This window comes from Pimephales promelas, chromosome 10 (genome assembly GCF_988280905.1).
Source record: "Pimephales promelas chromosome 10, fPimPro1.hap1.1, whole genome shotgun sequence".
NCBI lineage: Eukaryota > Metazoa > Chordata > Actinopteri > Cypriniformes > Leuciscidae > Pimephales > Pimephales promelas.
The window spans coordinates 3,804,273-3,818,070 of record NC_142778.1 but is presented as its reverse complement, the minus strand read 5'-3'; the positions used below and the strand labels follow the sequence as shown (position 1 = coordinate 3,818,070).

Below are 13,798 nucleotides of genomic sequence, written 5' to 3'. Positions count from 1 at the left end.
TTTTTATTAGTCAAATTCATTAAAAAAAAAAAAATTAAACTCAAGTATAGAATATAAGTAGGCAAAGACAAAAATACTATTGTTAATAAGAAGACGACTGCTGCAGGTTAGTGGATAAATATATTGTAATGACCTGGCAGTCAGCGCTAGCAGCTGGGTGCATTATGGGCCATAATGCACCCAGCTGCTAGCGCTTATGGGTATTTTTTATTGAGAGTTGATGTGTTATTGCAGTAAGAACTTTAAGTTTTTGTGATAGTAATTTATTATTCAGAATGGAACAGTTGTAAAGAAAATATATAGGAACATTATAGCAGGCTGAAGATAATTAGGCAAATAGAGATCATTATTCATTGTTTTAATCAATGTATGGACGTACGATGAACACTCTAACCGGAAACTCCCGATATGTAATAAGTATAACGCTGAAGTAGTTGTGCAAGTAGTCCATATTTCCTCAGTGGAACATAAAAATTAGGGCTGGTCAACGATTACTTGCATCCAAAATAAAAGTTTGTGTTTACATAATATATATGTGTGTAGTGTGTATAATTATTTTGCACATATAAATACACACATGCATGTATATATTTAAGAAATATTTGTACATATTTATACATAATTTATATTACATATAAATATAAATATTTTATTTATTAATAACACATTTGTCTTAAATATATACATGCACATGTGTGATTTTATATACAAAATAATTATACACAGTACACACACGTAAACGCAAACTTTTATTTTGGATGCGATTAATGACGATTAATCGTTGCCCAGTCCTAATAAAAATATAAATCATCTAAATTTTTCACAAGACTTAGGGCCTATAACACAGACGTCGAATGGGTTATTTTTCATGAGACATTTATGGCGTTTAGTTGTAGAACTTAAAAACAGTTTCCTTTCAAAGTAAATGCATGAACAAAACAAACAATACGTTTCTCAAAATGTCTGCTTTTGCGTTTTCATGGGAGAGAGTAAGCAGTAGGCTATGAGTTTCATAAAACATACATTAACACTGGACACATGGAAATAATATTGCAATCTTGAGGAACGCTCAACGTTATGCCAGCTGTTTGTATTGGCTGTAATTTTGCTTGCCATGTCAGTTAATTATGAGAAAATTAAACATAAAAAAGATCAGGAAATAATTAGGTAAAACTAATTAAAATTTTAATATTTTATTTGAGTATTCTATTTTTGCATTAGATGGGGATAGGCATCATCTAAATGACTGTTTCAGAAAAGCAACACATTACAAACATGCCTTAAATATAATATACATATACATACTCCTAGCATGTAAAATCCATCAACACAAGAGTTCATTTTAAAAAGGAAATGCTGTTTTTTCACACTCAGCGTTTTCAAACAGAGAAAGGCAATCTGGTACAGCATAACACAATCCTTAGAAAATCTCAATGTATATTGTTTGAATTTATGACAAAAATATGTATCACGAAAATACTCACATCACAGCTTCCTTTTTTAGAGTCCTATCTGTACAGATCATGCATATAAATATGTAAAAATAGTCCATGTATTTCTAATAGTACCTAAAATAAACAGAATTCCATAACAACAACAACCACAAAACCACATAGACAAACCAGGCATCAAAAAGGCAAAGCAATATTTCCAAAATGCTGTAAAATTCTGCAGTTTAAATGGCGCACTGTGAAAAGACTGCACAAAGCATAAGCAAAAACTAAAATAAAAGTAATATGTCTGTTTTGCACAGATTTGTGTCTATGTTGTATGTTTCTTATCTACAACAAAATGTGATTAATTAGAGAAAAATCTTTACAGAAGTATCAATTCAGAGGGGCAAGTTACAAAACATGATTTAATAATACTTGTTTTGTAGCAACATTTTCATTATGCATAAGTTGTGTTTTTCTTATTATTAAGCAAACAAGAAAAAATATAAAAATAATTAATTATACTGAAATAATTGCCACCTATAAAAATATTTATATGGCCTATATATTATATTATATCTTGTTCTGTAACTGAGATGCTTACTGTTTCGAACTGCTGCTTTTTGTTTCTGCATACTTTGTTGTCTTAGTCACTACTGTGAGAGTTCCCTCTGTTTTAGTAATCAGATGCTCTGAGGACATTTCATGGGTCAAATATTCAACGCTTGGCATCTTCACATAGAAACCTCCAGAGGCTTCCTCACTAGAGCAATGAAGAGAGGACTTGCTTCCTTTCGGAGAGCTTTCTGGTGTGATGTGAAGGATGCCAGTAGAATGGGGACTAAGGGTAAACTTGGGTACTTTGAAACATGTTGTTTCTTGTCTTTCTTCGCTCTTCTTTACGGAGACGAACGCAGATGATACTGTAGCTTTTGGGGACTCTGATCCCTCCCGTCCTGCTAGCATTTCAGTCCTTGCCTGGGAATAAACTAAAGTATCAGTCTCTCTCACTGTGCCTGATATTGTCATTGTCTCCTTGCTCTCTTTGCTTTCCCCCGAGGTCTCCTTCTTGAGACGCGTCACGCTTGTTTCCAATTCCTCTTCCTGGACCGTCTCTTTTGAGTAGGGTGAAAAAAACTCCAATTTGGGCAATTTAAGCTTTCCAAACATTGCTTTTTCATCTTTGTCACCATTTAGGCTTGTTCCATCATCAGACCCGCTTGGTGTTACATCAAATGATCCTCTCTGCCCAGATGAAAATGTGACTTTGGGTAATTTAAGCTTACCAGTTTTTGACTTTCCTTCGGTTTCAACCTCCTGTTCCAAATTTACTGCATTCCCCTTTTCATTTGATTGAGACTTGCCAAAACTCGACTTTATTTTTTTCTTTGCCAACTTGAGCTTCTCTTCTCCAATTTCGGCACTTGCTTCACCACCTACACTAGCAACGCTCTCGGTTTGTGGATTCACCATAACAAATACGGCTTTCGTTACTTTTGGCATACGTGGGCCCTCGTAGTCTACCTCAGAGTCTACGTTTATGGAGTGACCTTTTACCCGAGATGATGGGATGTTAACTTCAGGTGAACTTAAAGATGGCAGAGGTATCCCAAACTTTGGGATTTTGACTTTACCCGTCTGCTTTTTATCTTCTTCAGAGTTATTAGTGTCAACTTGGGCAGTCACAATGTCAAAGTCAAGTTCGGGAATCTTTGGTGCTGGTAAATCAGCTGTCAAGTTTGCATCCGTTCCTCCTTTTGTAAATGTGGCGTCCTTTTTTCCAGGCTTGGTTGTGTCAATTTCTACTGCAGATACTTTTACTTTTGGCATTCCAATATTAAATTTTGAACCTTTAACTTTGGGTCCTTTTGTTTTTTCTTTTTCTTGTGGTGCAGTGGGGCTTAGATCAATTTCTGGAAGTTTAGTCTTCTTTTTATTTTTTTTCCCTTTTTTCGGCAAGCCAAGATCCAACTCTAGATCCACATTAGGTCCCTCTATATTTGTAGTTGGCATCCTCACCTTTTTACCCTCTTTAAGTCCTGCATCAGTAGAAGGAACTGACATGTCTGCATCACTTGACATTACTATATCTACTTTTGGGATTTTAACTTTTGAAATAGTGAATTTTCCACCCCCTCCTCCAGATTCTACTTCTTTAGTATCAAACTCTCCAGTTTTACCTCTTGGTAATGATATGTCTACCTGTGGTATCTTAATATCCGGCATTTTGTGTTGTCCACCTTCTACTTTCGCAGATCCTGAAGCCCCAGTGTCGCCCGTTTTGCCGTAGGGTAATGATATATCCATTTTAGGCATTGCTATTTTTGGTAATTCAAAGTTTCCACCTGGTTTTCTGACCTCTGTTTTTTCTGTATTCTCTTGTTGTCCTTGTAATGATATATCTGCTTTTGGAATTTTGATATTAGGCGATTTGAATTTCCCTTCTTTGCCACATGCTTCCAGTTCAAGAGTATCAATGTCTTCTATTTTACCATGAGGTAATGAGATATCTACTGTTGGTAGTTTAATTCCAGGGACCGTGACTTTACCTTTTACTTCACCAGGGTGAAGTTCTGGAGCAACGTCTTTAGATTTTATTTTAGGAAAGGATATATCTACTGTTGGCATCTTTAATTTTCTACCTTCTAGTTCTGGATCTGGTGCATGACTTTCTCCTTTGCTTCCACGAGGTAGCGATAAATCTATCTTCGGCACTGTGATGTCTGGCATTTGTAATTTACTTCCTTTAGCTCCAGATTCTGAATCAGGATAATCAGATATATCAACATAAGGCACTGCAATTTTTTCACCTTTAATTTCAATATCAGTGCTAGATGTCTCATTTTTCACATGAGGTAATGATATTTCCACTTCTGGCATTCTTAATTTACCCCTCTTTCCAATCTCCACCTCATGAGTACCTGTGTCTCCTGTTTTTCCATGTGGAAGTGAAAGGTCTACTTTGGGGATTTTAACATGAGGTAAATTGACCATACCTCTATTACTATCAATGTTTAAGTCAGAAGATTTTGAGTCTTCTGGTTTATGAAGGTTTACCCTTGGCAAAGAAACATCTAAATCAACTTTTGGAACTGATATGCCAATAGTTGGCATCTTAGGAATTTTTAAACTGCCCTCATAACCTCTGATATCTGCTTCAGATACATCAACCTCAGTTTTTGGAAGCAATACCTCACATTCTGGAATATTTGCTGTTGGCAATGATATCTCAACTACTGGCATTTTGACCTTTCCTTTGTTCTCCACTGCAGGCATATCCATTTCTACTTCTTTGAGCTTTGCTTTTGGAGTAGGTGTCTTGAATTTGGGGAATTTGAGCCTGGATCTGACCTTGTCATCAGGACCCTCCACTCTAATTTCAGGTTTTGTAATTTCTCCAGCATCTGCGTTTATCTTCATTTTAGCTTCAGGGCCAATTATTTCAATATCCTTTTTAGATGTTCCAATGGATGACATTTTGATTTTGGACTTATTCATTTTGGCATCAGTTTCCACGGATGGTAATGTTTTTTCTATGTCCAAGCCTATAGATAATCCAGGACTCTCTAGTTCTAGTTTGTCTCCACTTTTAAATTTTCTGCCGAATTTAGGGAGTGAAATTTTGGGCATTTTTACAGAGACGTCTGGAATATCAAAACTTGCCCCGGATGACGGTCTTCCACTCTCTGCCTTGAGAAGTTCAATATTCTCTCTATCATGGTCCTTTACCATTGGAAGAGTAAAGTCCAGGTCAACTTTTGGAGCAGATATGTCGACAGTTGGTATTTTCATAGTTGGCAGCTTGATGTTACCACTTAAAGTAGCCTCAGGTACATTTAAGTCACTAATCTTGGCACCGGAAGCTTTGGTCTTAGCATTAGAATCTGTGGTTCCTGGCAGAGAGATTTCTATAGAGGGCATGTGAAACTTTCCAGCTTTGACATCAGGACCTTCAACATTGATTTCACCTCCTGATGGTTTTAATTTAGGCAAGGAAACATCAACTTTAGGCAGGTCAGATTTTCTTCCCTTTCCTGCATGTCCTTCAACCTCTACATCTCCTCCTGCTCCTCCTCTTGGTAGAGAGATATCTATAGAGGGCATGTGAAACTTTCGACCTTTGACATCAGGACCTTCAACATTGATTTCACCTCCTGATGGTTTTAATTTAGGCAAGGACACATCAAATTTAGGCATTTCAAATTTTCCTCCTTTTCCTTCTGCATGTCCTTCAACCTCTACATCTCCTCCTGCTCCTCCTCCCGGTAGAGAGATATCTATAGAGGGCATGTGAAACTTTCCACCTTTGATATCGGGACCTTCAACATTGATTTCACCTCCTGATGGTTTTAATTTAGGCAAGGAAACATCAACTTTAGGCAGGTCAGATTTTCTTCCCTTTCCTGCATGTCCTTCAACCTCTACATCTCCTCCTGTTCCTCCTCTTGGCAGAGAGATTTCTATAGAGGGCATGTGAAACTTTCCACCTTTGATATCAGGACCTTCAACATTGATTTCACCTCCTGATGGTTTTAATTTAGGCAAGGACACATCAAATTTAGGCATTTCAAATTTTCCTCCTTTTCCTCCATGTCCTTCAACATCTACATCTCCTCCTGCTCCTCCTCTTGGTAGAGAGATATCTATAGAGGGCATGTGAAACTTTCCACCTTTGATATCAGGACCTTCAACATTGATTTCACCTCCAGATGGTTTTAATTTAGGTAAAGAAACATCAAATTTAGGCATTTCAAATTTTCCTCCTGCATGTCCTTCAATCTCTACATCTCCTCCTGCTCCTCCTCTTGGTAGGGAGATATCTATAGAGGGCATGTTAAACTTTCCACCTTTGATATCGGGACCTTCAACATTGATTTCACCTCCTGATGGTTTTAATTTAGGCAAGGACACATCAAATTTAGGCATTTCAAATTTTCCTCCTTTTCCTCCATGTCCTTCAACATCTACATCTCCTCCTGCTCCTCCTCTTGGTAGAGAGATATCTATAGAGGGCATGTGAAACTTTCCACCTTTGACATCAGGACCTTCGACATTGATTTCACCTCCTGATTTTTTTAATTTAGGCAAGGAGAAATCAACTTTAGGCATTTCAAATTTTCTTCCCTTTCTTGCATGCCCTTCAACATCTACATCTCCTCCTGCTCCTCCTCTTGGCAGAGAGATATCTATAGAGGGCATGTTAAAATTTCCACCCTTGATATCGGGACCTTCAACATTGATTTCACCTCCTGATGGTTTTATTTTAGGCAAGGACACATCAAATTTAGGCATTTCAAATTTTCCTCCTTTTCCTCCATGTCCTTCAACATCTACATCTCCTCCTGCTCCTCCTCTTGGTAGAGAGATATCTATAGAGGGCATGTGAAACTTTCCACCTTTGATATCAGGACCTTCAACATTGATTTCACCTCCAGATGGTTTTAATTTAGGTAAAGAAACATCAAATTTAGGCATTTCAAATTTTCCTCCTGCATGTCCTTCAACCTCTACATCTCCTCCTGCTCCTCCTCTTGGTAGGGAGATATCTATAGAGGGCATGTTAAACTTTCCACCTTTGATATCGGGACCTTCAACATTGATTTCACCTCCTGATGGTTTTAATTTAGGCAAGGACACATCAAATTTAGGCATTTCAAATTTTCCTCCTTTTCCTGCATGTCCTTCAACATCTACATCTCCTCCTGCTCCTCCTCTTGGTAGAGAGATATCTATAGAGGGCATGTTAAACTTTCCACCTTTGACATCAGGACTTTCAACATTGATTTCACCTCCTGATTTTTGTAATTTAGGCAAGGACACATCAAATTTAGGCATTTCAAATTTTCCTCCTTTTCCTGCATGTCCTTCAACATCTACATCTCCTCCTGCTCCTCCTCTTGGTAGAGAGATATCTATAGAGGGCATGTGAAACTTTCCACCTTTGATATCGGGACCCTCAACATTGATTTCACCTCCTGATGGTTTTAATTTAGGCAAGGACAAATCAAATTTAGGCATTTCAAATTTTCCTCCTTTACCTCCATGTCCTTCAACATCCACATCTCCTCCTGCTCCTCCTCCCGGTAGAGAGATATCTATAGAGGGCATGTGAAACTTTCCACCTTTGATATCGGGACCTTCAACATTGATTTCACCTCCTGATGGTTTTAATTTAGGCAAGGACACATCAAATTTAGGCATTTCAAATTTTCCTCCTTTTCCTGCATGTCCTTCAACCTCTACATCTCCTCCTGTTCCTCCTCTTGGTATGGAGATATCTATAGAGGGCATGTGAAACTTTCCACCTTTGACATCAGGACCTTCAACATTGATTTCACCTCCTGATTTTTTTAATTTAGGCAAGGACACATCAAATTTAGGCATTTCAAATTTTCCTCCTTTTCCTGCATGTCCTTCAACCTCTACATCTCCTCCTGCTCCTCCTCTTGGTAGGGAAATATCTATAGAGGGCATGTGAAACTTTCCACCTTTGATATCGGGACCTTCAACATTGATTTCACCTCCTGATGGTTTTAATTTAGGCAAGGACACATCAAATTTAGGCATTTCAAATTTTCCTCCTTTTCCTGCATGTCCTTCAACCTCTACATCTCCTCCTGCTCCTCCTCTTGGTAGGGAGATATCTATAGAGGGCATGTTAAACTTTCCACCTTTGACATCAGGACCTTCAACATTGATTTCACCTCCTGATGGTTTTAATTTAGGCAAGGACACATCAAATTTAGGCATTTCAAATTTCCCTCCTTTTCCTGCATGTCCTTCAACCTCTACATCTCCTCCTGCTCCTCCTCTTGGTAGGGAGATTTCTATAGAGGGCATGTGAAACTTTCCACCTTTGATATCGGGACCCTCAATATTGATTTCACCTCCTGATGGTTTTAATTTAGGCAAGGACACATCAAATTTAGGCATTTCAAATTTTCCTCCTTTTCCTGCATGTCCTTCCACCTCTACATCTCCTCCTGCTCCTCCTCCCGGTAGAGAGATATCTATAGAGGGCATGTTAAACTTTCCACCTTTGACATCAGTACCTTCGACATTGATTTCACCTCCTGATGGTTTTAATTTAGGCAAGGACACATCAAATTTAGGCATTTCAAATTTTCCTCCTTTTCCTGCATGTCCTTCCACATCTACATCTCCTCCTGCTCCTCCTCTTGGTAGAGAGATATCTATGGAGGGCATGTTAAACTTTCCACCTTTGACATCAGGACCTTCGACATTGATTTCACCTCCTGATTTTTTTAATTTAGGCAAGGAGAAATCAACTTTAGGCATTTCAAATTTTCTTCCCTTTCTTGCATGCCCTTCAACATCTACATCTCCTCCTGCTCCTCCTCTTGGCAGAGAGATATCTATAGAGGGCATGTTAAAATTTCCACTCTTGATATCGGGACCTTCAACATTGATTTCACCTCCTGATGGTTTTAATTTAGGCAAGGACACATCAAATTTAGGCATTTCAAATTTTCCTCCTTTTCCTGCCTGTCCTTCAACATCTACATCTCCTCCTGTTCCTCCTCTTTGCAGAGAGATATCTATAGAGGGCATGTGAAACTTTCCACCTTTGATATCGGAACCCTCAATATTGATTTCACCTCCTGATGGTTTTAATTTAGGCAAGGACACATCAAATTTAGGCATTTCAAATTGTCCTCCTTTTCCTGCATGTCCTTCAACCTCTACATCTCCTCTCGCTCCTCCTCTTGGTAGGGAGAAATCTATAGAGGGCATGTGAAACTTTCCACCTTTGACATGAGGACCTTCAACATTGATTTCACCTCCTGATGGTTTTAATTTAGGCAAGGACACATCAAATTTAGGCATTTCAAATTTTCCTCCTTTTTCTGCATGTCCTTCAACATCTACATCTCCTCCTGCTCCTCCTCTTGGTAGAGAGATATCTATAGAGGGCATGTGAAACTTTCGACCTTTGACATCAGGACCTTCAACATTGATTTCACCTCCTGATGGTTTTAATTTAGGCAAGGACACATCAAATTTAGGCATTTCAAATTTTCCTCCTTTTTCTGCATGTCCTTCAACATCTACATCTCCTCCTGCTCCTCCTCTTGGTAGAGAGATATCTATAGAGGGCATGTGAAACTTTCCACCTTTGACATCAGGACCTTCAACATTGATTTCACCTCCTGATGGTTTTAATTTAGGCAAGGACATATCAAATTTAGGCATTTCAAATTTCCCTCCTTTACCTCCATGTCCTTCAACATCCACATCTCCTCCTGCTCCTCCTCCCGGTAGAGAGATATCTATAGAGGGCATGTTAAACTTTCCACCTTTGATATCAGGACCTACAACATTGATTTCACCTCCTGATTTTTTTAATTTAGGCAAGGAGAAATCAACTTTAGGCATTTCAAATTTTCTTCCCTTTCCTGTATGTCCTTCAACATCTACGTCTCCTCCTGCTCCACCTTTTGGTAGAGAGATATCTATAGAGGGCATGTTAAAATTTCCACCCTTGATATCGGGACCCTCAACATTGATTCCACCTCCTGATGGTTTTAATTTAGGCAAGGACACATCAAATTTAGGCATTTCAAATTTTCCTCCTTTACCTCCATGCCCTTCAACATCTACATCTCCTCCTGCTCCCCCTCTTGGCAGAGAGATATCTACAGAGGGCATGTGAAACTTTCCACCTTTGATATCGGGACCTTCAACATTGATTTCACCTCCTGATGGTTTTAATTTAGGCAAGGACACATCAAATTTAGGCATTTCAAATTTTCCTCCTTTTCCTGCATGTCCTTCAACCTCTACATCTCCTCCTGCTCCTCCTCTTGGTATGGAGATATCTATAGAGGGCATGTGAAATTTTCCACCTTTGATATCGGGACCCTCTACATTGATTTCACCTCCTGATGGTTTTAATTTAGGCAAGGACACATCAAATTTAGGCATTTCAAATTTTCTTCCCTTTCCTGCATGTCCTTCAACCTCTACATCTCCTCCTGCTCCTCCTCTTGGTAGGGAGATATCTATAGAGGGCATGTGAAACTTTCCACCTTTGATATCAGGGCCTTCAATATTAACTTCACCCTCAGATGGTTTTAATTTAGGCAAGGACACATCAAATTTAGGCATTTCAAATTTTCCTCCTTTACCTCCATGCCCTTCAACATCTACATCTCCTCCTGCTCCCCCTCTTGGCAGAGAGATATCTACAGAGGGCATGTGAAACTTTCCACCTTTGATATTGGGACCTTCAACATTGATTTCACCTCCAGATGGTTTTAATTTAGGCAAGGACACATCAAATTTAGGCATTTCAAATTTTCCTCCTTTTCCTGCATGTCCTTCAACCTCTACATCTCCTCCTGCTCCTCCTCTTGGTAGGGAGATATCTATAGAGGGCATGTGAAACTTTCCACCTTTGATATCAGGACCCTCAACATTGATTTCCCCTCCTGATGGTTTTAATTTAGGCAAGGACACATCAAATTTAGGCATTTCAAATTTTCCTCCTTTTCCTGCATGTCCTTCAACCTCTACATCTCCTCCTGCTCCTCCTCTTGGTAGGGAGATATCTATAGAGGGCATGTGAAACTTTCCACCTTTGATATCGGTACCTTCAACATTGATTTCACCTCCTGATGGTTTTAATTTAGGCAAGGACACATCAAATTTAGGCATTTCAAATTGTCCTCCTTTTCCTGCATGTCCTTCAACCTCTACATCTCCTCCTGCTCCTCCTCTTGGTAGGGAGATATCTATAGAGGGCATGTGAAACTTTCCACCTTTGATATCGGGACCTTCAACATTGATTTCACCTCCTGATGGTTTTAATTTAGGCAAGGACACATCAAATTTAGGCATTTCAAAGTTTCCTCCTTTTCCTGCATGTCCTTCAACCTCTACATCTCCTCCTGCTCCTCCTCTTGGTAGAGAGATATCTATAGAGGGCACGTGAAACTTTCCACCCTTGATATCAGGACCTTCAACATTGATTTCACCCCCTGATGGTTTTAATTTAGGCAAAGGAACATCGAATTTGGGCATTTCAAATTTACCTCCTTTTTCCTCATGTCCTTCAACATCTACATCTCCTCCTGATCCTCCTCCTGGCAGAGAGATATCTATAGAGGGCATGTGAAACTTTCCACCTTTACTTGCCCCTGTCGTTTTGCCGTCAATGTCAGTGTGTCCTTTTTCCTTCCCTTTTGGAAAGGACATTTCAATTGATGGCATATTTAACTTTCCTCCTGGCATCTGAGGAGCTTCAGCTCTCATATTTCCTTCTGGAGCTTTCACTTTTGGCTGTGAGTTATCAATTTTTGGCATTTCAAACGTTATATCTGTTCCAGAATGACCTTCAATATCAATGTTTGTCTCAGCTTTAACTTTAGGCAAAGAAATATCAATGGAAGGTGTGTGAACTGTGCTTCCTTTTGACTCAGGTCCTTTAACATTGACATGTACTGGTTTGGATTTCATCCTTGGAAGTGAAAGATCTATTTTGGGCATTTGAAACTTTCCTCCCTTTTTGACGATGACATCTCCCTTTACTTTTCCTTGTGGAAGAGATATGTCAACATCTGGCACATCTTTTGTTTTTCCTTTTGGAAATGAAATATCAACTCCAGAAATGCTTACTTCATGACTTTCGGAAATGATTTTGCCCTCTAGCAATGGCATTTTCAGATCAATTTTGGGCATTTCCGCTTTACCAGAATGACCCTCGACCTCAACACCAGCCTTTACGTTTCCTTTTGGTAATGATATATCAACGGATGGCATTTGGAATTTCTCACCTTTGACCTCTGGATCCTCAGTATTGATTTTACCTGTGGTAAATTTCATTTTTGGAAGTGAAGCATCTAGATGTGGCATTTTGAATTTGCCTCCTTCCCCAGATGGTTGTCCAACCTCAATGTTTCCCTCTGTTTTGCCTTCAGGAAGTGAAATTTCAATGGATGGCTTACTCAATTTTCCTGCTTTTATTTCAGGCCCCTCAGAAATGGCGTGCTCAGAAAATGTTACATTAGGTAGGGAGACACCTACGCTAGGCATTTTAAACTTTCCCCCATTTCCAAACTGGCCTTCAATATCGGCACCCCCCTCTAATGTTTCTTTTGGTAAAGAAATGTCGACCTTAGCTCCTTTCTGACCTTCCACTTTTCCTTCTGCTTTACCTTTTGGTAATGAAATAATGATATTTGGCTGGTGATATTTTCCAGTTTTTGCTTCAGGTTCTGCAACTATCACTTCACCCTCAGGGGATGTTATTTTTGGTAGAGAGATGTCTAATTTTGTCATTTCAAATGTCACCCCAGCACTTGCATGTCTCTCAGTATCAATGTTTTTTGCAGCCATCTTTGGTAATGTCACATCTAATGTAGGAAGACCCATGTCCACGTCTGATGTCTCTATCTTGGGCACTGAAATGTCAAGTTGGGGGAGAGAAATCACATGCTCTTTGACCATGGATCCATCAATGTCATCTCCATGTTTTGCATCAAGGTTAAGCTTTGGTAATGGTGTGTCAAGTTTGGCCGTGTTGATTTTTTCACCATCTTTGAATTCAGCCATGCCCTTAGTTTTTGAGAGATGCAAGTCTAAATCCACATTTGGTGCTTTGATGTCAATCTTGGGCGTTTTCAGTTTACTTTCATATGTGTCATTTTGTTTATTTGCCTCTCCATCAATTTCATCAGAATGACAAGAAAGTCTTACCTTTGGCAGTTTAAACTTTGGGATTGTCATCTTTGTCTCTGAGACATCTAAATTCATCTTTGGCATTTTTATCTCAGGACCCTGTCCTTTTCCTTTAACACTAACCTCAAGATTAGGAACATTAGTTTCAGCTTTGCCCTGAGGCATGTTCAAATCGCACTCTACCGACGGAGGCTTAATTCTGGCCTCTAGGCCCTTCACCTCAAAGCTGTCATTTGAAGACTGTACATCTAAATTTGACTTTTTCAGTTTGGAGAAATTCATTCCAAATTTTGGACCTTTCCCCTTGACCTTCATTTTTGTTCCAGAGGCCTCTCCCTCACGTGTTGCAACATCGACATTGACATTCCCTTCACCAAATCTGGACTTCTTCTTCTTGCTGCTTGGGATCATGCCCTCCAGGTGTCCTGACACATCTGCAGTGGTCCTCCCACCTTTCCTCATCTTGAACTTTGGGAATACAAACTCAACATCAACTGGACTGAGGTCTGATTTGGCTGGTGAGCCCTCAGTGTCCAGCTCTGCCTGTGCTTTTGCTTTTTTGTTCTCTTTCAGCCTTTTCAATCCAAATCTTCCTCCTCTCCTTTTCTTGGATTTGAACGGTTTCGCGGTTTTGACGCTCTGCAAGAGAAAGGTTATCATTCCTT

General features: G+C 39.3%; 1 protein-coding gene and 1 long non-coding RNA gene across 7 annotated transcripts in view; one reads left to right on the top strand and one right to left on the bottom strand.

Moving 5' to 3' along the window:
* LOC148977284 (uncharacterized) overlaps positions 1–13,798 on the top strand; it is a 155,620-nt gene that overhangs the window by 6,973 nt on the left and 134,849 nt on the right. The window lies entirely within an intron of this gene.
* The window catches only part of prx (periaxin), a 34,463-nt gene continuing 21,712 nt past the window's right edge, over positions 1,048–13,798 (bottom strand). For 3 of the 6 annotated variants that reach the window (XM_089135279.1, XM_089135278.1, XM_089135280.1), the window contains one exon: positions 1,048–13,772. In XM_089135279.1, coding sequence (XP_088991405.1) covers positions 2,034–13,772 — 11,739 coding nt within the window. In that variant the 3' untranslated portion in view covers positions 1,048–2,033. The remainder of the gene's footprint in view (positions 13,773–13,798) is intronic. The other 3 variants (XM_089135281.1, XM_089135282.1, XM_089135283.1) reach the window with 1 other exon arrangement.